A 23,501-nucleotide genomic window follows, 5' to 3' on the forward strand; every position below is an offset into this window, starting at 1 on the left:
GAAAGAGGAACAGATTGTTGCTGATACTCAAAAAAAAAAAACAACCCTGTGATTTTTCGATTTTGTTTACAAGTTTGCCACTTGGGAATTTTAAATTTAGTTCTATACACATTTGCATTTCTTGCATGAATCGTGAAAATTAAAGAAACACAATCCAACAACTACAGGATATGCATGTGCTGCTAATGCAAAGTCATGAAAATACAGTGTAACAGAGAACTTTTACACAGTCCACAGTATGAATAGCTGGATATGGGTCACTCACCATGATTTGCTAAACTGCTCATTGAAGAGGAATATTTCTAAAGTAAATTTTGCTTCCACTTTTTAGCCATCTTTTCTGGTTGCGATAGTAGGCATTGACTCAAAGACATACAGACATATTGGTACCTTTCTGTGGAACACAGCAGCAAGGGCCTTTGTCACAATGTAAGTTTACAACTCACAAAGGCACCATGAGACCAAACAAAGTACAATTTGGTGCATTTAAGGGAGATTTGCAGAGTTGAGAAGGTGAATTAATTATAAAAGTCAACTCTCACTGCATTGCCATATTTTCCAGTGTGCAGAATGACACAGAGGGTGCAGTCCTAGCCAGTTTTGTTGTGGCAGGCATTATTGCAAAGGCAACAAAGCCCTTTCCTGGTGTTACTGTAAAGCAGTGCATGGAGGTATTGCTGAAATTGTTTTCCCTGAGAAGATGTGTCTTCACCAACATTAGCTTATGAAGCAACACAATCTAGTGAAGGGTGGAACAACTGTTGAAGGATGTCACGGAGTAATTGGTTGATAAAACCCATGCTCTAAAGCTTTGCTATGGATGAAAGCACCTACAATGTAGCCATTGCCCAGCTGCTCATTTTTTAAAGGAGTTGATAACTCCTTCAGGATATTAGAAAGTGAATATTGGACATGGTGGGGTAGATTTTCAATTTGCTGCCCGGGTATAAAACTGGCATTCCACTCGATTTTCAAAGTGAAAATCTACCCCAGTGTTTCTCCAAAAGGCTGGATACCTCAGATTTAGGGTATGCTTGCTTTCACTGCTCTTCCCAAATGTTACATTTCTTTAGGAAAATAACCCATTGTTCCAAATTTGAGTCTGTCATAGGTACCTCCTCGGATTCAGTGACATTAGTCTTACTTAAGTAGGAGTTGACTCACTTGCCCAATACCTACTTGAACGGCTGTAGGACCCGGGGGGTGTAACAGTGAAACCCCTTTTTAACCTGAACTGGATAACCGTGTCTTTTGCATATGCATGTCTTTACTCTCTCCAAAGTCAGACTGAGTTAACACTAGGGTGATAATTTTAACTTTTAGTGATGGGGTAAAATGAGAGATATTGAATTGTCTGCCTGTTTTCCCTTTCTATTGGTCCTAACCGGACAAGTGGTACAAAGCTTACCAATGCTATGTGCTGCTGGGCTACATGGTTGTAGCTGGTTAATCTCCTGCGGTACTTATGCATACTGGGGGGGAGGGGGTGGTGGGGGCGCATCGTCTTCACTAAGCCTTGGCTTTTGCCAGGCTGCAGCTAAGCTCTCTGGACTTGGGAAAGTGGCTGCATCCCTACAGGCAGAGAATGCGCTCTCCATATCCAACAAACAGAACCTCTACTATGTAGATTCCTGAGCTGCATTATTACGTTTACCTGCTTCCTACCTACAGGCTATTGTCCTCTCATATACAGAATTTAAAAAAAAATTTGTAGTGGTTGAATAATCACCAACAGCTGGAATTCATAGGGATTACTGATTCAGTAGGCACAGATGTTATAAACAAATATGATCATGACAGGTGCTTAAATGTAGTTCTGACCCAGATTTCTTTTCAAGTTTCTGATAATTTATTATAAACAAAATGGCTACACCAGTATTACATTCAACATTTTAATTAAAAAAAATACTGCTATGCATGATGCTTCTCTGCGCAGCATTGGTGGCACCATAGATTAAGAACATGGAAAGAGAGTGGAATAAAGCACAATGTGATAGTCAAGATACTGCGGAAGCTGGAAATCTGTTCTGACGAAGGGTCATCGACCTGAAACGTTAACTCTGTTTCTCTCTCCACAGATGTTGCCTGACCTGCTGAGTATTTCCAACATTTTCTGTTTTTATTTAACACAGATTCTACACTGAAAGAGGAGACAGCGAGCTACTAAATAAGGCATGGGATATATGTTTTAGCCACTTCAAAGTGCACTGGCACCAGTAGTGGGACAGAAAGGAATTGTACCGATGGGACAGGCTCCACCTGAACCGGAATGGGACCAGTGTCCTAGCAGAAAGGGTAAATAGGGAGGTGGCAAAGGCTTTTAAACTAGTAAGGTGGGGGGGGGGGGGATCTAAAAGAAATGAAACAAGCCTAAATATAAAACAAAACAGGAAAGTTAAGCATAGAACAGACTAAACTAAGGGAGAACATAAATGGCCAGGGATAGAGTTGAGGAAGAGGGGTGTAAAAAGATGGTTAAAATAAAGTGAGAGGAACTGCTGTTAAAAATGAGTTAAACTGTCTGTGCAGCAATGCATACAGTGCCTGTAATAAAACAGGAGGCAATAATACGTTGCGACGAACCAGATATAGTTGGGATTTCTGAGACATGACTACACAAAAATCAGGACTGGGAATTAAACATATTTAGAAAAGATAGAGAGGGAAAAAGTGGAGGTGGAATAACTGTACTTGTTAGAGATAACATAATGGCAGTAGAAAAAAGTGATGTAGCCATATGTAAGACAGAAATAGAATCCATGTGGTTAAAGATAAAAGACAATAAAGGACCAATCACACTAATAGGGGAAGTCTACAGACCACCTAATAGTGGAAGGGAGGTGGAGGAAGAAATAGGCCAACAAATTAGGGAAATAAGTAAAAAACATAGAATAATAATCATGGGGGATTTCAACTACCCCAAAATTAAATGGCTAGAAGAGGTAGGTAAAGGGGATATGGGAATGGAGTTCCTACAATGAGTACATGACTCCTTTCTAACTCAGTATGTAAGAATCCCAACAAGAGAGGATTCGCTACTGGATCTAGTAATAGGGAATGAATCAGAGCAGATAAGAGAAGTAAAAGCAATAGTGACCATAATATAATACTCTTTAAGATAATAATTGAGAAGGACATTAGCATGACAAAGCCCAGTGTAATAGATTGGAGAAAAGCTGATTTTGAAGGACTGAGCATAAAACGTGGGAAAATAAAATGGACAACAATATTGGCAAACAATGATGTAGAACAGCAATGGAACCAATTAAAAAGTGTTCAACAGAGTCCAGGAAAAATATATTCTGCTAAAAAACAAGAACAAACTAAACACTAATGAGACACCATGGATGACTAAAGACATAAGGGAAAAATTGAGGGTAAGGAAAGAGGTGTACATTAAGTACATGGACAGCAGGGGAGAGCATGACAAGGGTGAATACAAAGAGATTAGGAGAGAAGTCTAAAAAAACAATTAAGAAGGCAAAGAGGAACTATGAAATTAAATTATCAAGGAACATAAAGCAAAACAGTAAAATATTCTACAGGCACATACATTTAAAAAAGGGAAGTCGGGATGGGAATAAGGCCACTAAGGGACGGACAGGATAAAATCACAGGCAGCGACAGCGAAATGGCAGAAATATTAAATAATTTTTCTTCTTCATTATTTACCAGGGAGATGGATCAGGTAGATATGACATTGGAAGATGAAATTAGAAATGATATAACCACATTTAAGAGGAGAAATATTAAATAATCAAACTCAGAAGATAAAAATCCCTGGTCCAGGTGGATTGAATCTGCGCATTTTCAAAGAATCTAGGGAAGAGATAGCAGAGACATTATTACACATATTTAATAATTCAGTAGAAAAAGGTGTAGTGCCAAAGGACTGGTGGATAGCTAACGTTGTTCTATCTCCCTTCTTAAATATTAGTATATGTCCAGGGAACTATAGACCAGTCATCTAAACAACAGTGGTAGGAAAGATAATGGAATCCCTACTAAAGGAGAAAATAGAAAAATATCTAGAAACCAAAAATATAATAAATAGCATGAATTTCAAAAAGGAAAGTCTTGCTTAGCAAATTCCACTGAATTCTTTGAAGAGGTAACAGAGAGTAGACAAGGGTAATGTAGTAGATGTAATATATCTAGATTTCAAACAAGGCCTTTGATAAGGTGCCACATATTTGACTAATGAATAAAGTCAAAGCATGTGGAGACAGGGGACAAGAAGCAGAATGGATAGCTAGCTGGCTGTAAGACAAAAAGCAGAGAGTAGGGATACAGGGTAGCTATTCAGAATGGTAGAAGGTGGGAAGTGGGGCCCCACAAGGATCAGTGCTGGAACCACCGTTGTTCACAATTTATATTAACGATTTAAGCTTTGGAATCAAAAACACAATTTCTAAATTTGCTGATGACCCTGTACGAATATGGACTGATGAGGGGATTTTGAGGGATTAGGCATTACAAGAGTTAAATGACCCTAAGCTTTTCTCTAAAGCTACTGTTCTGCAAAAACACACTGTTTTGGATGGTCTGCTGACTTCTGGCTAATGCAGTATCACAAGTTATTGCAAAAACGAATTATTATTGTTAGAAGAGAGGGGAAGAGAACAGAGTGAGACTTAGAGCTGTCTACAGCCTTATCTCTTATCTCTTTGTATGTCTATGGGAATGCAAGAACTTTTGTAAGTTATTGAAATATAATCAAATATAATTCCCCATTACTAATTTTCAGCATTAAGCTTTGCTAGATTACAGTTTAATATTAAGGTTGCCAGTCTATAGATATATTACTTTAGATTTATTTCTCATCTGTAAAGTATGTTAAAATCTAGATTTTATTTACAGTTAAACTCTTGTTTTCCTCAAGGTTTCTAGTTGCGTCATCAACCATGGAAACAGAAAACAAGCACAGAAAAAGCTTGTGCTAAGGCTAAAAAGCAGATAAGGGAGGCCCAAGACCCGTGCCTAGACACAGAACTTACCGTGCCTATAATTGGATGGCTGTTTCTGTAGTTCTGGTTTTTGGGGTATATCCTAGTGGATTTGGGACATTCTCAGTGTAGAAGGACCAGGATGGAGACGAGACAGGTGCAGATGTGTATGTGAGAAGGTATGAAGAATGGGCCACGCCTTCTACCCAAAGGACAACAACGGGTAATATAATTCTCGATTGTACTTTGTAAACTGCTGCTTGAATACTGCGTGTATGAAGTCTCATTATGCTTAAATAAAAATCATAACTGTTACTAATATGGAGTCAGTTTCGAACTATTCAACAGACAGTCCAAAGGGGGGTGGGGGCAGAGTAGTCAATAATGAGGAGGACTGCAACAAATTACAAGAAGACATTAATAAACTTGGCAAATGAATTTCAACATGTGAGGTATTAAATTTTGGTAAGAAAAATAAGGTGGTCAGATACTACTTGGAAAATAAGAATCTAAATGGGGTAGAAGAGCAAAGGGAGTACAAATACACAAATCACTAAAAGTAGAGACGCAGGTTAATAAGGCCATAAAAAAGCAAGCCAAGCACTAGGGTGTACAGTTCTGGTAACCATAGTATAAAAAGGATATAGAGGCACTAGAGAGGGTGCAAAAAGATTTACAAGGATGATACCAGAACTGCGAGGTTATAACTATCAGGAAAGGATGAACAGGCTTGATCTCTTTTCTCTTGAAAGACTCTTTCTGTCTACTTTATCAAAAAGAGAGTGTTTCCACTTGTGGGGAAGAGGAAAACTAGAAGCCATCAATATAAGATAGTCACCAAGAAATCAAGTAGGGAATTTAAAAGAAACGTCTTTAGCCAGAGAGTTGTGAGTATGTGGAACGCACTACCACAGGGAGTAGTTGAGGCGAATAGTATAGATGCATTTAAGGGGAAGCTAGATAAGCATGAGGGAGAAGGGAATTGAGAGTAATACTGATAGAGTTAGATGGGGAAGAATGGGAGGAAGTCTAAGCATAAAGGCTGGCATGGACTGGTTGGGCCGAATGGCCTGTTTCTGTGCTGTATATTCTATGCAATTCTTTGTAAAGGCTCTTATTCTAACAAGAGTGGTACATCTCTATATTAGAACTATTCATAGAATGATACAGCATAGAAGGAGGCCTGTCGGCCCACGGTACCTGTGCCGGCTCTTTGAAAGAGCTGTCAAATTAGTCCCAGTCCTTTGCTCTTTCCTCATAGCCCGACAAATGTTTTCTTTTCAAGTATATATCCATTCCCTTTTGAAAATTTCTATTGACTCTGCTTCCACCACACTTTCAGGCAGTGCATTCTAGATAATAATTCGCTGCATAAAAACAATTCTCCTCATCTCCCCCTGGTTCTTTTGCCAATTATCTTAAATCTGTGTTCTTTAGTTATTGACCTTCCTGTCAGTGGAAACTGTTCCTCTCTACTCTATCAAAAACCCTCATAAATTTTGAACATCTCTATTAAATATCCCCTTAACCTTCTCTGCTCTAAGGAGAACTATTGTCGTTAGTTACATAAGGAGGTGACTACTGTTGAGCAACCAGGGCGTTGCAAATTTTGGTCTATATTTGGCTGCTGGGTGGGATGTTGAAGAGCAAGCCATGCTCTTCAACATCCCACCTCAGAGAGATTTGGGTGTCCTCGTGCAAGAAACACAGAAAGATAGCATGCAGGTACAGCAAGCAATAAGGAAGGCAAATGGCATGTTGGCCTTTATTGCAAGAGGGTTGGAGTATAAGAGTAAGGAAGTCTTGCTACAATTGTACAGGGCCTTGGTGAGACCACACCTGGAGTACTGTGCACAGTTTTTGTCTCCTTATCCAAGGAAGGATATACTTGTCTTGGAGGCAGTGCAACTAGATTGATTCATGGGATGAGAGGGTTGTCCTATGATTTGAGATTATGTAGAATGGGCCTATAGTCTCTGGAGTTTAGAAGAATGAGAGGTGATCTCATTGAAACATACAAGATTCTGAAGGGGATTGACAGGGTAGATGCTGAGAGGTTGTTTCCCCTGGCTGGAGTGTCTAGAACTAGGGGGCATAGTCTCAGGATAAGGGGTAGGCCATTTAAGACTGAGATGAGGAGGAATTTCTTCACTCAGAGGGTTGTGAATCTTTGGAATTCTCTACCCCAAAGTATACTCTACTGGATGCTCAGTTGATGAGTATATGCAAGGCTGAGATAGATAGATTTTTGGACTCTAGGGGAATCAAAGGATATGGAGATCAGGCAGGAAAGGGGAGTTGAGGTCGATGATCAGCCATGGCGGAGCAGGCTCGAGGGGCCGTATGGCCTACTCCTGCTCCTATTTCTTATATTGCTGATAGGACCTCCAGTTTTCTTTCATTGCCTGTAGTTAAGTGTATAACATCTGCTAAACACAAACACTATGTGAGTGTTCTTGGGCGTAAAGGTGTGCTATGCAATGCCATGCCAGGTCAGACTAGATTTTTATCTCCTGTAGTTAGTGTACCAAATGAGAACTGCCCTCTGATTATATTTCTATTAGTTTAGATTTTGGCTTATACACATTCTTTGCTGGAATTCATTTGTTAACTAAAATTCAATCTTATTGAGGTAGTCTTCACTCTCAGTGATTTGGAGATAAACCGTCGACGGCGGCTCTGCTCTCTGTGAACGTTTATCTTCTAGTTCCTGATCACCAGAAGACAAGTTTTCTCCTTTGGTCATGGTGTAGAGATGATAATGGAAGTCACTGCCATAGGTTTGGTGTTTGATGGACCATCTGTAGTCCCTTTTGGCGTAAAGCTGCTTCCGAAAATGAGGCTGTGCAAATGTGATGGAAATAAAGCGTCCTTGCTTCCGCAGAACGCGACTAACCTGAAATAAAGGAGGAAACATTTAACAATCTTTTTTTTTACACATTGACCAATTTGTAGAAAACAAAGATGTTGGACTATGAAGGATTATGCCGCTGGTTTCTAGATTTCAGACACTGGATGCACTATGCAATGCAGGTATCTTTCAATGCTGTGCAGATAGTATGCAGTTTGAGAGACAAAATACCAATTTCTATGGCGTCATGTAACTTTTAACATTTCTGGTGACATTGTTTTGTCAGAATACCAAGCACATGTACTACGCATAAAGTAGTTTGTTATCTTCAATGTTTTACAGAGCGAATCATTGATACCTAGGAGGGATTACAAGGCAGTAACTGAAACATTTCAGAAGTTGTCAAAAACTAGGAGAGTAAATTTTAAGATAAGAGCGGCCATCTAGTGTGAGGAAAATAATACATTATAGTGGAAATTAAAATATTTTTGGAGCAGTTTTCACCAGGCCCTTTTCTATTAGTTAGATACAACCAAATAAATGGAATAATATAAATTAATTATTACTGTTAAGAACCAGAGTGCTTCAATGTTCATTAAAACATTCAAGTGGGGGGAGTTAAAAGGGTAGTGGTAGGAGATAGTATCATTAGGGGGATAGATAGGGTTCTTTGCAGCCGAGAGCGAGAGTCCCGAAGGCTGTGTTGCCTGCCCGGTGCCAGGGTTAAGGACATCTCCTCTGGGCTGGAGAGAAACTTGGAGTGGGAGGGGGAGGATCCAGTTGTCGTGGTCCATGTTGGTACCAACGACATAGATAGGACAAGGAAAGAGGTTCTGCTGAGGGAGTTTGAGCAGCTAGGGGCCAAATTAAAAAGCAGAACCACAAGGGTATTAATCTCTGGATTACTACCTGAGCCACGTGCAAATTTGGCTAGAGTAAATAAAGTTAGAGAGTTAAATGCGTGGCTCAAAGACTGGTGTGGGAGAAATGGGTTTTGCTTCTTGGGACACTGGCATCAGTACTGGGACAGGAGAGAGCTGTTCCGTTGGGACGGACTTCACTTGGCCAGTGCTGGGACTAGAATCCTGGCGAATCAAATAACTAGGGCTGTAGAGAGGGCTTTAAACTAATTAGTGGGGGGGGGGGAGGTTTTAAGAGTGCGAAAAATAAAAATGACAGAGGAGAAGGCAATAGAGCAAGGTAGCAGTGGGGGAATTAAAATCCAGAGCGTGTCAGGAAGGGACAGAATGTATAATGATAAAGGTAAAGTAGTAAAAGGGGTAAAAGCAGGAATAAATTGTCAGAAAACATATTTGAAAGTTCTTTATCTGAATGCACGCAGCATTCGTAACAAAATAGACGAGTTGACGGTACAAATAACTACACATGGGTATGATCTGGTGGCCATTACGGAAACATGGCTGCAAGATGATCATGACTGGGAACTAAACATACAAGCGTATTTGACAATTAGGAAGGACAGACAGGAAGGAAAGGGAGGTGGGGTTGCTATGTTAATCAAGGATGGAATCACTGCAATAGTCAGAAATGACATTGGGTCAAAGGATCAGGATAGTGAAACAGTTTGGGTGGAGATAAGGAATAATAAGGGGAAAAAGTCACTAGTGGGCGTAGTCTATAGGCCTCCTAACAGTTGCAACTCTGTTGGCCGGAGTATAAATCAGGAAATAGTTGGGGCTTGTAATAAGGGAACAGCTATAATCATGGGGGATTTTAACTTTCATATTGACTGGACTAATCAAATTGGGCATGGCAGCCTTGAGGAAGAGTTCATAGAGTGTATTAGGGACGGGTTCCTTGAGCAGTATGTAACTGAACCAACCAGGGGGCAGGCAATCTTAGATCTGGTCCTGTGTAATGAGACAGGATTAATAAAAAATGTCCTAGTAAAGGATCCCCTTGGAATGAGTGACCATAATATGGTTGAATTCCAAATTCAGTTTAAGGGTGAGAGAGTTGGATCTCAAACCAGCGTACTGAGCTTAAATAAAGGAGACTATGAAGGTATGAGAGTAGAATTGACTAAAGTGGACTGGGAAAACAGATTAAAGTGTAAGACGGTACAAGTGCAGTGGTCTACATTCAAGGAGATATTTCACATCTTTCAAGATAAATATATTCCACTGAGGAAAAAGGGGAGTAAAAGAAAAGACAGCCATCCGTGGCTAAGTAAAGTAATCAAGGATAGTATCTGACTGAAAACAAGGGCATATAAAGTAGCCAAATCTAGTGGGAGGATGGAAGATTGGGAAGCATTTAAAAGCCAGCAAACAATAACTAAAAGATTAATTAAGAAAGGGAAGATAGATTATGAAAGTAAACTAGCAAAAAATATAAAAACAGATAGCAAGAGTTTCTACAGCTATATAAAAAGAAAAAGGGTGGCTAAAGTGAACGTTGGTCCCTTAGAGGATGAGACCGGGAAACTAGTGGTGGGGAACATGGAGATGGCAAAGGCGCTGAACAAATATTTTGTATCAGTCTTTACAGTAGAGGACACTAAAAATATCCCAACACTGGACAAACAGGGGGCAATGGGGGGGGGGGGGGCGGAGGAGCTAAACACGATTAAAATCACTAAGGAGATGGTACTCGGTAAAATAATGGGACTTAAGGCAGATAAATCCCCCGGACCTGATGGCCTACATCCTAGGGTCTTGAGAGAAGTGGCGGTAGGGATTGTGGATGCATTGGTGATTATTTTCCAAAACTCCCTGGACTCAGGAAAGGTCCCGGCAGATTGGAAAACTGCTAATGTAACACCCTTATTTAAGAAGGGAAGTAGACAAAAAGCTGGAAACTATAGACCAGTTAGCCTAACATCTGTGGTTGGCAAAATGTTGGAGTCCATTATTAAGGAAACAGTAACAGAGCATTTGGATAAACATAATTTAATAGGACAGAGTCAGCATGGTTTTATGAAGGGGAAGTCATGTTTGACAAATTTGCTCGAATTCTATGAGGACGTAACATACAGGGTGGATAAAGGGGAACCAGTGGATGTAGTGTATTTGGACTTCCAAAAGGCATGACAAGGTTCCACACAAAAGATTACTGATCAAGATAAAAAGTCACGAGATTGAGGGTAATATACTGGCATGGGTGGATGATTGGCTATCTAACAGAAAACAGAGAGTTGGGATAAATGGTTCGTTCTCGGGCTGGCAATCAGTAACTAGTGGTATTCCGCAGGGGTCAGTGCTGGGACCCCAACTCTTTACAATCTATATTAACGATTTGGAGGAAGGGACCGAGTGCAACATATCCAAGTTTGCCGATGATACAAAGATGGGAGGGAAAGCAGTGAGTGAGGAGGACATAAAAAACCTGCAAAAGGACATAGACAGGCTAAGTGAGTGGGCAGAGATTTGGCAGATGCAATATAATATTGGAAAGTGTGAGGTTATGCACTTTGGCAGAAAAAATCAAAGAGCAAGTTATTATCTAAATGGAGAGAAACTGCAAAGTGCTACAGTACAAAGGGATCTGGGGGTCCTGGTGCATGAAACACAAAAAGTTAGTATGCAGGTGCAGCAGGTGATCAGGAAGGCCAATGGAATCTTGGCCTTTATTGCAAGGGGGATGGAGTATAAAAACAGGGAAGTCTTGCTGCAGTTTGGTGAGGCCACACCTGGAATACTGCGTGCAGTTTTCGTTTCCATATTTGAGAAAAGATATACTTGCTCTCGAGGCGGTTCAGAGAAGGTTCACTCGGTTGATTCCAGAGATGAGGGGGTTGACGTATGAGGAAAGGTTGAGTAGGTTGGGCCTTTACTCATTGGAGTTCAGAAGAATGAGAGGCGATCTTATCGAAACATATAAGATTGTGAGGGGGCTTGATCGGGTGGATGCGGTGAGGATGTTTCCACTGATGGGTGAGACTAGAACTAGGGGGCATAATCTTAGAATAAGTGGCTGCCCTTTCAAAACTGAGATGAGGAGGAACTTCTTCACTCAGAGGGTGGTAAATCTATGGAATTTGCTACCTCAGAGAGCTGTGGAAGCTGCAACATTAAATAAATTTAAAACGGAGATAGACAGTTTCCTAGCAGATAAGGGAATTAGGGGTTACGGGGAGAGGGCAGGGAAGTGGACGTGAGTCTAGATTCGGATCAGCCATGATCCTATTGAATGGCGGAGCAGGCCCGAGGGGCCGTATGGCCTATTCCTGCTCCTTCTTCTTATGTTCTTATGTAGGACCAGATGGAATATATTCAAGAGTACTTAAGGAAATAAGGTTAGAAGTGAAGGTCAAAAGCACCATCATGGTCATTATTGGTCTGTTGCACTGACATCCGTTGTAGGAAAAATATTCAAGTTTATTATGAAAACTTTGATTCAAATAAATTTTAAAACTGTAAAGCAAACGATTTCAGGCCAACAGAAATCTAAGATTTATGGAATTTATTTGAATTCTTTGAGGATGTAACAGGACAATAATGGTAATGTGATGAGTGCTTTGTGTCATGACTTGTTGAAGGCACGTCATGCCCTGCTTTACAAAAAGACTTCCAGCTAACAATAAAACTTTTGTTAAGGGAGAAATTGTTATGCAGACAATAAATTTACTAAATAACAGAAAATTAATAGTAGTGGTCAATGCTTGCAGGATTATTTAGACAGCTGTGACCATAGGATTATCCCAGGGATTCATTCTGGATTGTTTGCTGTTCATAATTTCATAAATATTCTTGATAAAGTATTCACAGTAAGTTTGCAGATGACACTAAGTTTATTGAAAGTAAGATATTCAGAGGCAAATGATCACCTGTTGAGCACCATTCATAACCCCTTATATAACGAAGCAGCCCATGGCTGCCTACAGCAGGAACTGAACAACATCCAGGCTTGGGACAGCAAATGACGGGTAACAATTGCACCACTTGTGCCAGAGAATGACCATCTCCAACAAAAAGGCTCAACCACCTCTCCCGATCTTCAAATACACCACCATCACTAAGTCCCTCACCATCAACATCCTGGGGGTCACCACTGACTAGGAAGTTAACTGGATCAGCCAGGTTAACAAGAGTAGGGGTACTGGGTACTCTGACGAGTGGCTCTCCTCCTGACCCCTCAACGCCTCTCCACTATCTACCAGGCTCAAGTCAAGAGTATGATGAAATACTCACCACTCACCTGGATGACTGCAGCCACAACAACATTCAAGAAACTCAACATCATCCAGAACAGATTGGTCCATTTGAATGGTGCCCGTGCCACTGAACTCCACCACCAGTGTGCCTGAAGTATGTATGATCTTTAGGATGCACTGCAGAAAGTCACCAAGCTTACTTCAACAGCATCGCCCAACCCTGTACCTGCTACCACCAAAAAGGTCAAGAGCAGCATCATCACTTCCAAGTCACACACCATCTTAGTTGGACATATATTGTCATTCCTTTATCATCGCTGGGTCAAAATCCTGGAATTTCCTACCTGGGAACAGCATCACAACAAGGAGTGTAGTGGTACAAGGAGAAGGCCCGCCACCACCTTGTGTGACTCGGTATAGGCAATTATTGCAGCCTTACCACTGTTACCCACATCCCGAGAACAAAATAAAAAACATTCAGAAATTTGCAGACAGCAACTTGACAGCTGAATCACAGCTGAAACGTAAAGAAATACAAAAAGGTAATAACAATACTCAGTATGATTTTGAAATGAAGAATGTATAATTAAATAGAATGAATCAGGAAAAATTATATATAGAGATGTAATAGTTGACCAACCATTGAAATTGTCAACCACAATGTTGAACAGTAGTTGCAACGTCAAATACAATAATGAAGTGTATAAATCACAGAATAACTGGCAGTGGATCAGTTCCTGATTTAGCAAAGAATAGTAATTATAGTAATTTCATATCTTATATACCTATGAACCCAAAGATTCGATTATAGCTTTAAAAGTTACTTTGATAACTTTTGGGCTGAAAAATTAGTTAGCGACCATTTTGGGTTGCTAACATTGGCTGGGCGCTAAATTTAATTTAGCTAATTCAAGCGGTCCACTTCCTTCTTAGAGCGCTAACCCCGAATATCGGGGCGATGCGATCTGCAGCGCTACGCACTGGGCCACATAGCGCTGCCGCATGGAAGGGCTCTTCCCCTCATTAAAGGGGAGGGCCCAAGCCCACAACTCTGCGGGGCCCTACCTGGACCACCGGGGAGCAGGGTGCCGGGCCAGCAGCCCGGCACTCAAGAGGAGTGCCAGGCTGCCAGATTGTGGCATGGACCCCATGTTCAAAGAGGCAACGGGCCGCGACAAGTAAGTCGGCCGGTTTCCGCCCACCACCTCCCCTTTACTTATCGCCCCGCGAGCCTGCTGCCGCTCCGTTCCCACCCTCTGAATCGGCCGCTGTTATCGCCCGGCGCAGATTCAGGGGGCAAGGGCCAATTTTGTAGGCGTGGCGAAAACGGGGCGCTGCGCACGGTGATGACGTCCCCGGGGGTGCTAATGAGAAGTGCAAATGCACCGAATTTCTAGCCCCTGGTGTTTTTAGAAGTATGTTAAGAAATAAACTTGCAGTAATGCATCTTACTATGGATAAACTGTACTTATTGCAATAGTTTTAATTTTGTGAAATGTACTTGGGAGTATCCAGACAGAAGACTCTCTACCAAAATTAGTAAATTTATAGTGGAGAATTCAGCACGTTTTTGATATGGAGAAAAATCAGATTTTTATCTGCTTATATGATTCAATCTTGTTAGACATTTTTATATTTATGCTTCTGTCATCACTTCATATTGTCAGTTCTGTGGTTTCTTCTTAAGTGCAATCTACTCCACTGAAGTGGATCCCATTGTGAAAGCTGGAATCTTTCAGCATTTCTTTCTACCAGAATTAATTAACTGTGTCAATGTTTTGTTTAGGGATATTGTTTTTGATGCACTCACTTTATCAGTAGCACAAATGTCAAAACCAGCTTCACATTTCTGCCATTATAGCATCATCAAGGGGGGTGGAGTAGCCGGGGGGTGGGTGGGTGGTGGAGTAGCCAGGGAAGGTGGAATAACCGAGGAGGAATGGGAGGGGATTGGAGTAGAAGGGGAGGGGGTTGTTGGGAAAACGCAGTCAAGACCAGTCATTATGAGACAGGTAAAAAGAGATTGTACTGAAGCACAATATATCTTGATTGACCTCATTCTTGCGCATCTGCGCCGTACACAGTTATTGGATGCCATGGGTGATCTGTATGAGCAGTCTGTTAGTAAGAGTTTTAATATTCAATTCTTATGATTTTTCACGTCTGTATTAGTCCATTTTTTAGATTGCACTAAATCCAACCTTAATTGTCTTTTTTTTTTTAAAAAGATAAAAATTGAGTAAAATTGTGTGAAACAAAACATTATAGACCATATTTAAAGCATAACCACAAGTTTAACGGCAAAACTCAGGTAACACTAGGCGAATCTATAGCTGAGGATTTTTTTTAAACCATCTGTTACTTCCTGTTGATATCAAAGTAGATACCAAGTTCAAAATTTTTTTCATGAGGAGAGGCTTTCTTGATTTAGGCCTAAAATGAAAACCTGTGCCTTGAATTTTTGCAGGAGTTCTCCTGATTTCCCTCCATAACTTAAGTGGAAAATTGGCGGAAACCCCAAAGAAACAGCATGAATGGTTTTTTGCTGGGGTTTACACAGATCTACACCTATGTTACAACAGGGGATCAGGAGATCTCCCACGTAGATTCTAACCACCATCTATTAGTGATGCCACAGGAGGAACTCTATGGGTGAATACCTATTACAGGAAACTCTCTTTTTACCGGCACCTAAATAACCGGAAATCTCTCTTAACCGGCAAAATTCAGGAGTAGGTTCAGGTAAGTTTTACTTCATATTAGTGGCCATATAACCAGGGTTCCTGGATCTGTGGCCGTGTAACCGGGGTTCCTGCACCTGTTGCCATGCAACAGGGACGCCTGGATCTGTGGCCGTGTAACCGGGGTTCCTGCACCTGTTGCCATGCAACAGGGAGGCCTGGATCGGTGTACGGGGCTCTCGTACCTTAGTAACTATACCTCTCTGTAATCCGGACTTTTTGATCAACCGGCACCACGCCGGTCCCATCGGTGCCGGATAAAAAAAGAGTTTCCTGTAGTGATGGTACAGGGAGAAAGCCGGTGGGCGAGGAGCTTTTAGTGATGGTACACAAATGAACACAATGACTGAGTACCTATTAATGATGGTAGAGGGAGAGGCCCTATGGGTGAGCACCTATTAGCGATGATACATATAAGAAACTTATCTGTGAGGACCTATTTATGGTGGTATATATCAACAGTGTTGCCACACCATGGGGGCGATTGTGAATGGGGGCGCGTTGGAAGTGAGACTGCTGCTTGTTGGGTCGATGTCCCGCCTCCATCGATTTGTGGCCAACCCACGCTATTTTCCCTTGATTGACCTTGTTAAGCCTACCCAGCAGGCCAATTAAGGGAAAGTCGGTTGCAGAGCACGTCAACGTATGACGTTTCATCTGTCAAAAATTTTTGACAGATGAATTGTCATCGTTTGACAGCTCTGTGAGGCTGTCAAACAGTGACATTCTCTGCAGTTTGATGAGGTCTTGCATACAAGACCTCATCAACCTTCTGTCTTTTACAGAAATGAGATGGTTGTTGCATCTGAGGTGCGAGACTCTCCGTATACAAACCGACTGAAGCCTTTTAAAAACACTTAGGACTTACCTCAGATACTCACCTCTACACTCTTGCATCCATCACTTACCTTCACACCACACTTTTGCACCCCCCGACCCCCGCAGACCCAGTACTCGCCTCGCTGAGCTGGCGTGTTTTGGAGCCTTCGGAAAGCCCGCACTTGTGAGGGCAAAAAGGGGATAATCCTATTTTCTGCCTGTTAACTACCTGTTAACAGGCAGTTAATAGGCTTTAATCCCTTCCCGCCTCCAAGGAGACTGGACCCGGCTAAGGACGGCAACCCGCCTCCTGGGAAGATGGCATGGAGGCGGGTTGGGCACCCGCCCCCAAATTCTGCCATTTTCCCGGCAGTCCCGCCTCCATACCCGCCTCCCCAGGGTTGGCAAAATCGCCCCCCTGTGTATCTGAACTTTTAAATGCTAAGAAAGAAATTCAGTACAATAAGGGATATGCAAAGACACACATTTTGTGATAAATGATGTTCCTGGAATTTTTAGCATCCGTTTAATGGAATTCATGACTGGTATCATGCTGAGAAATGGGTTGGTCCTGTCTGTCATGATGAGTCATTCAGTTACTGCTGCAGCTTTTACTCACAGCAGTCTGCCACAATCCCGCCTCCACCCCACCCCATTCCCTCTTCCACGGGTTATAACTGATTAATGGATGTCCTTTGAAGCTGACGACTCTCTGTTATCCCCGGAGTTCCCATCCGGCCCACACTGCTACAATAGCAAAATACTGGAAATCTCTGTCAGCTTCACTCCCTGAGATCCTTATACTTGTCCTCCATCAAATAAAAGAACTGCCTCATTTCAGTGTTGCTGGTAAAGAGCTGAAAAGAACATGATTTCTGTCTGGTAGCACAAGCAGTACTCAATGACATCCCAACAAGGCAGTTGCAGGAGCCTGTTCCAGGGCTGCCTGGGATCAAAATTCCTGCTGTTGGGTGTTAAAACAACATCTGAGCTGTCTCCTCACAATCCTTCTCAGGAGAGGGTTTTGAAAACAAAAACTGATACATAAAGCTAACCCTGGTTGCAAGTCCATGTTCTGTCGGACAATCACATTTTGTAACACAGTGGCAGTCCTGGAGCAATCTGCAATCTGGACTATCCCAGCCTTGGAGCTCACACAGGCCACATGGAAGTAAGTGCCTCCTAGAGTCCAACACAGAACAAAACTTAAATGAAGAATAAGTAACCAAGAGCAGTTATTTAATTAAAAAAATGAACAAATAACAATTGGATTATTTCTTTTAACCATAAATTGGCTCGTGCATACGGACACACTCTGTTTCACAGTGCATGTGGCACTGTTTTTATTATTTTATTCAGCAGCATATATGTGACAAGAAGAGTGGTGTTTTATAATATCTTTACACTAGATAGGGATTGTAATGAATTCAATTGACAGGAAGAAGAGGATTTTTATTGAGAAATAATGCATTCTGATTTTCAGAGTGTCAACAATCCTATATATAGACGTGGGAATGGATAGATATTTGTTTGATTACTCTCGAAGATGAGGGAGTATTTCTGCAAAGTTTTACCTCATGAGATTTAATAGGTGAGGCAGAGTCCATGATAGAGTAGGTTGTAAATATTCTATGGAAGTAGTGGGTTTAATGGGCTAAATGGCCCTTTCTTAAGTAACTAACAGCATAAATCTGCCCTCTATTACTTGCTACAATATACTTCCTATTATAGGGTCAATTTTATGATATTCCAGCTCAGGCATCGAAAACATCAAACAATTGAAGGTGAGCTCATTAAAAACAGGCTAGCTGGTCCCAGCATATCCTTGTAATACTGGATGGATGTTAATGAATAATCCTTGGAACTCTATTAATAACTTTAAGTGGCTACCAACTGTGAAGGGATCAATCACGTATGTGCAGTATTTATTTTTCATTTGTTTAATTATCAATCCATATGGCTGGATTCACTTCCATAAGATATTTAAATTATTTAAAGCTGCAATGATTCATTTATTTATTTTAAATGCAATGCCTTTAAAAAAAAGCTGGTTTAGTATGTTTGTGACAAACTTTAACTTCTTCCTGATAGATTAAAAGTTTTTTGTATACTGTGTGGCTTCACACACTTACTGTAACGCTTTGAGGTACAGCTTTCTGTAAAGCTTCTCTGTAACACTTATTAATCACACTTAATCATAACCAAATTTATTCTAACTAGGCAGATTTATTCTACCACAATGACTGGGTCATTCTTCCTCTGTAATGGAGTCTCAGGTCTGGTTAAGCCAGCCCTGACTAACTTTCCACAGCTGCTGCCGATCGTGAACAAGTAAGGGCAGGATTGGGTATTAAATATTCCTGGCTATAAGGTGTTCAGGAAAGAAAGGAAGTGGGGTAGCAGTATTGATTAAGGAAAATATTACAGTGCTGGAGAGAGAGAGGATGTCCTGGAGGGGTCAAGGACAGAATCTATTTGGTTTGAGTTGAGAAATAATAGAGGTGCCATTACACTACTAGGTGTATTCTATAGGCCACCAACTAGTGGGAAGGATATAGAGGAGCAAATTTGCAGGGAACTTAGAGAGGTGCAAGAACTATAGTCTAGTGATAATGGGGGACTTCAACTATCCTAATATAGACTGGGATAGTAATAGTGTAAAGGGCAGAGATGGGGAAGAATTTCTGAAGTGTGTTCAGGAGAACTTTCTTGATCAGTACGTTTCCGGCCCAACAAGGAAGGAGGCATTGCTGGATCTGGTTCTGGGGAATGAGGTGGGTCAAGTAGAGCAAGTGTCAGTAGGGGAACATTTAGGGAACAGTGATCACAGTATCATAAAGTTTAGACTAGCTATGGAAAAGGTGAGGGAGCAATCTAGAGTAAAAATATTTAATTGGAGGAAAGCCAATTTCAGTGGGTTGAGAATGGATCTGGCCCGGGTAAATTGGAATCAAAGATTGGCAGGCAAAACTGTAATTGAACAACGGGCTGCCTTTAAAGAGGAGATGGTTCGGGCACAGTCGAGGTACATTCCCATGAGGGGGAAAGGTAGGGCAAGCAAAGCCAGAGCTCCCTGGATGACAAAATAGATAGAGAGTAAGATGAAGGAGAAAAAGGGGGCATATGACAGATGTCAGGTTGCGAACACAAATGAGAACCAGGCCGAATATAGAAAGTTCAGAGGGGAAGTGAAAAAGGAAATGAGGGGCAAAGAGAGAGTATGAGAATAGATTGACAGCTAACATAAAAAGGAATTCAAAAGTCTTCTATAGGCATATAAATAGTAAGAGGAGGGGTTTGGCCGATTAGGGACCAAAAAGGAGACCTACGCATGGAGGCCGAGGGCATAGCTGAAGTACTAAATGAGTACTTTGCATCTGTCTTTACCAAGGAAGAAGATGCTGCCAAAGTCATAGTGAAAGAGGAGGTAGTTGAGGTACTGGATGGGCTAAAAATTGATAAAGAGGAGGTAGTAGACAGACTGGCTGTACTTAAAGTAGATAAGTCACCAGGACCGGATGGGATGCATCCTAGGATGCTGAAGGAAGTAAAGGTGGAAATTGCGGAGGTACTGGCCATAATCTTCCAATCCTCCTTGGATACTGGGCTGGTGCCAGAGGACTGGAGAATTGCAAATGTTACAGCCTTGCTTAAAAAAGGGTGTAAGGATAAACCCAGCAACTACAGGCCAGTCAGTTTAACCTCGGTAGTGGGGAAGCTTTTTACAAACGATAATCCAGGACAAAAGTAACAGTCACTTGGACAAGTATGGATTAATTAAAGAAAGTCAGCACGGATTTGTTAAAGGCAAATTGTATTTAACTAACTTGATTGAGTTTTTTGATGAGGTAACAGATAGGGTTGATAGGGCAATGCGGTTGATGTGGTGTATAAAAGGCATTTGATAAAGTGCCACATAATAGGCTTGCCAGCAAAGTTGAAGCCCATGGAATAAAAGGGACAGTGGCAGCATGGATATGAAATTGGCTAAGCGACAGGAAACAGAGTAGTGATGAATGGTTGTTTTTCGGACTGGAGGAAGGTATACAGTGGTGTTCTCCAGGGGTCAGTACTAGGACCACTGCTTTTCTTTATATATATTAATGACTTAGACTTGGGTGTACAGGGCACAATTTCAAAATTTGCCGATGACATTAAACTTGGAAGTATAGTGAACAGTGAGGAGGATAGTGATAGACTTCAGGAAGACATAGACAGGCCGGTGGATATGTGGCAGATGAAATTTAATGTAGAAAAGTGCGAAGTGATACATTTTGATAGGAAGAACAAGGAGAGGCAATGTAAACTAAAGGGTACAATTCTAAAGGGGGTGCATGAACAGAGAGACCTGGGGGGTATATGTGCACAAATCGTTGAAGGTGGCAAGGCAGGTTGAGAAAGAAGTTAAAAAAGCATACTGGGCTTCATAAATAGAGGCATAGAGTAGAAAAGCAAGGAAGTTATGATGAAACTTTTATAAAACACTGGTTCGGCCTCAGATGGAGTATTGTGTCCAATTCTGGGCACCACACTTTAGGAAGGATGTGAAGGCCTTAGAGAGGGTGCAGAAAATATTTACAAGAATGGTTCCAGGGATGAGGGACTTCAGTTGTGTGGATAGACTGGAGAAGCTGGGGTTGTTCTCCTTAAAGCAGAGAAGGTTAAGAGGAGATTTGATAGAGGTGTTCAAAATCATGAAGGGTTTAGATAGAATAAATAAAGAGGAACTGTTTCCAATGGCTGCCAGGTGATCAAGTGCTTCAGCAAAGAGCGTGACCACAGTCAGCAAGAACCTCAACTGCGTTTCTATCTTTGTAAAATAGCGAGCTGAGACTTTTAAATAGAAGAATTTGTACCCTTTTATCTCTACCGTCAAGCATTCTGAAAGATGGTACCTATTCACACCGAGTCAGGTCAACTTCAGGCCAATCCAGAGCTGTTAGCAACTAAACCCTATTAAATTACAGATCTAAAAAAAATTGCATGTGGGCAACACCAAAGGAGAGCAACTTACATTTTTTGAAATATTTTATAATGAAATTAATATAATATTCCAGCTTTAAACAACAAAAAACAGAATGTACTACATTTAGAGCAATAGTTGTATTACAGATGGCTAGATGGGTTTGAAATGAGGCTCTTACAAGCACATAAAAACAGAAAAAGGCACATGAAGCTTTAACAGACTACGACATTGCACAAGAGTTACAGTGAAGAGGAGCAGCAGTGGGAAGTTATGAATTATGGATAAGCCATCATTATTTAGTAGCAGATACAGTGGGAAGTTGCTTTAGTTGAGGGCAGAATAATTGACATGAGAGGCTTCTGTCTTCTGCTGCTGCTATTAAATAGATGCTGGGAATCTGCCAAACCTCAGCACTGCTGGGACATCAACTGTGGGTTTTTAAAGTGGTTTGATCTCTGCGCTTTTAATCTTCTGGGCCTTCATTATGCTGAAGACTGACACGAGAAATATGAAAGAATGAAAGACGGTTTGTCCCAAAGGAAGCCTCATATCAGAGATGCTGGCCACATTTTGGACCTTCACCTGTTGCAATTTTCTAACATTTACTAAACTGACTTTTCAAAGCAATTAAAATTAGTTAGACATCTTTATATAGTTTTTAAATGAAATTCATTTTCAAATAATACAGATTATTAGAGGGCTGCTTTTATATCAAGACACAAAATATATCTCGAGGAAGCTCCATACTGAAGCCCAATCTGGGAATTTTTTTTGCACAGAACTGGTTGAGATGTGAAGGGGAAGCTCCTCTAAAACACCCTCATTTTCCCTTTGGGAGGTCTTTGAACTTCTTGGGATAGATTGGACCTTCTTAGTATTTTACGTAACTCGCAGTGTATCAATGGTTATTATTGCATGAATTCTAACTTGCAAATATTACTATTTATCAGAATGTAGTTAATTTGGGCATTTATTTGAAATGGCACAGCAGTTATTCACTGTTGGTTTCAGTGTACAAGGCAGAGATGACTAGTTGGTTAATGTTTAATATATTATAATGAGAAGTATGTGAAGTACGTAGTTAGTAAAACAAGGCTTTATTTTTTCAGTTACTAAACTAGCTGTTAACAACATAGAGCAGAGGTTCTCAAACTTATTTTTGCTGACCACCCCCCCCCCCAAACCCCAATTGCAGATTCAGGTTCCATGCGTAACCCTCTTTCTACCTTGAGGGCATGTCTTGGGGTGTTCACAACACTTTAATTTGAAATGGCAGCTCAGGCAAGGATCTATCTGCACTGGTAGAAACCTGTTATAATACTCTCAAAAGACATTGCTTACCTCGTTGGTTGCCTGCAGCTGCGTAAACGAACAGTACGAGATTCGAACATCATGTGCTGTGCTGAGATTCTCCCATAATGCACCTCGCATAGCCAGAGGAGGTGCATTATGGGGTAATCTCAGCACAGCCCCTGATTTTAGCCTTTTGGAATCTCCACCAATTTGTAGAAGCGAACGTTGGACCTTTTCGAACTTTGCTGAGATCACCCAATAATGTAAGTCATCTGGCCATGTGAGGCTGCACTGGTGGCTTTTGTACATGTTAGTTTAGGCCAGAACGTCCTGCTCGTGCCCCTCAGTTTGGGAACCTCTTATTTACAGTAATCTCATAACCCATTTAAAAATATTAACAGTTTAAAGGAACTATGAATTATGTTGAATTATTTTCCATTTCTATCACAGCAATTTCTTAAAACATTTTTATTTAAAACTGACATTAAGGGGAAATGTTTTGGAGAAGTTATTCAGCCCATTTGAAATAATGTGATTGTTGAAGCATCCTGTGTTAATGACTGGATTGCTAGTGAAATTAATTCAGTTTCCTGTATTGTGGGCTCACCAAATCCCTACCAAGCAAATTTCCCTGCTATTTAAACAAAAATCTTAAAAAAAAATTACATTCAACGGAATAGACAGAATAAAACACATGGATATTAAAACATATAATTCCCTGATAATTTAGAGAGTCTCTCTCCATTCAACCTTTACCCTCAATCACTGC

At 41.0% G+C, this 23,501-nt stretch overlaps 1 protein-coding gene across 1 annotated transcript in view; it reads right to left on the reverse strand.

Annotated features, from left to right (window-relative positions):
* Positions 1-1,826: 1,826 nt before the first annotated feature.
* ece2a (endothelin converting enzyme 2a) overlaps positions 1,827-23,501 on the reverse strand; it is a 328,286-nt gene continuing 306,611 nt past the window's right edge. Inside the window, exon 3 of the mRNA XM_085990059.1 lies at positions 1,827-7,842. Coding sequence (XP_085846185.1) covers positions 7,558-7,842 — 285 coding nt within the window. The 3' untranslated portion in view covers positions 1,827-7,557. The remainder of the gene's footprint in view (positions 7,843-23,501) is intronic.

Source organism: Somniosus microcephalus, chromosome 6, assembly GCF_052327205.1.
Source record: "Somniosus microcephalus isolate GS21.2 chromosome 6, FLI_Smic_1.0, whole genome shotgun sequence".
NCBI classification, from domain to species: domain Eukaryota; kingdom Metazoa; phylum Chordata; class Chondrichthyes; order Squaliformes; family Somniosidae; genus Somniosus; species Somniosus microcephalus.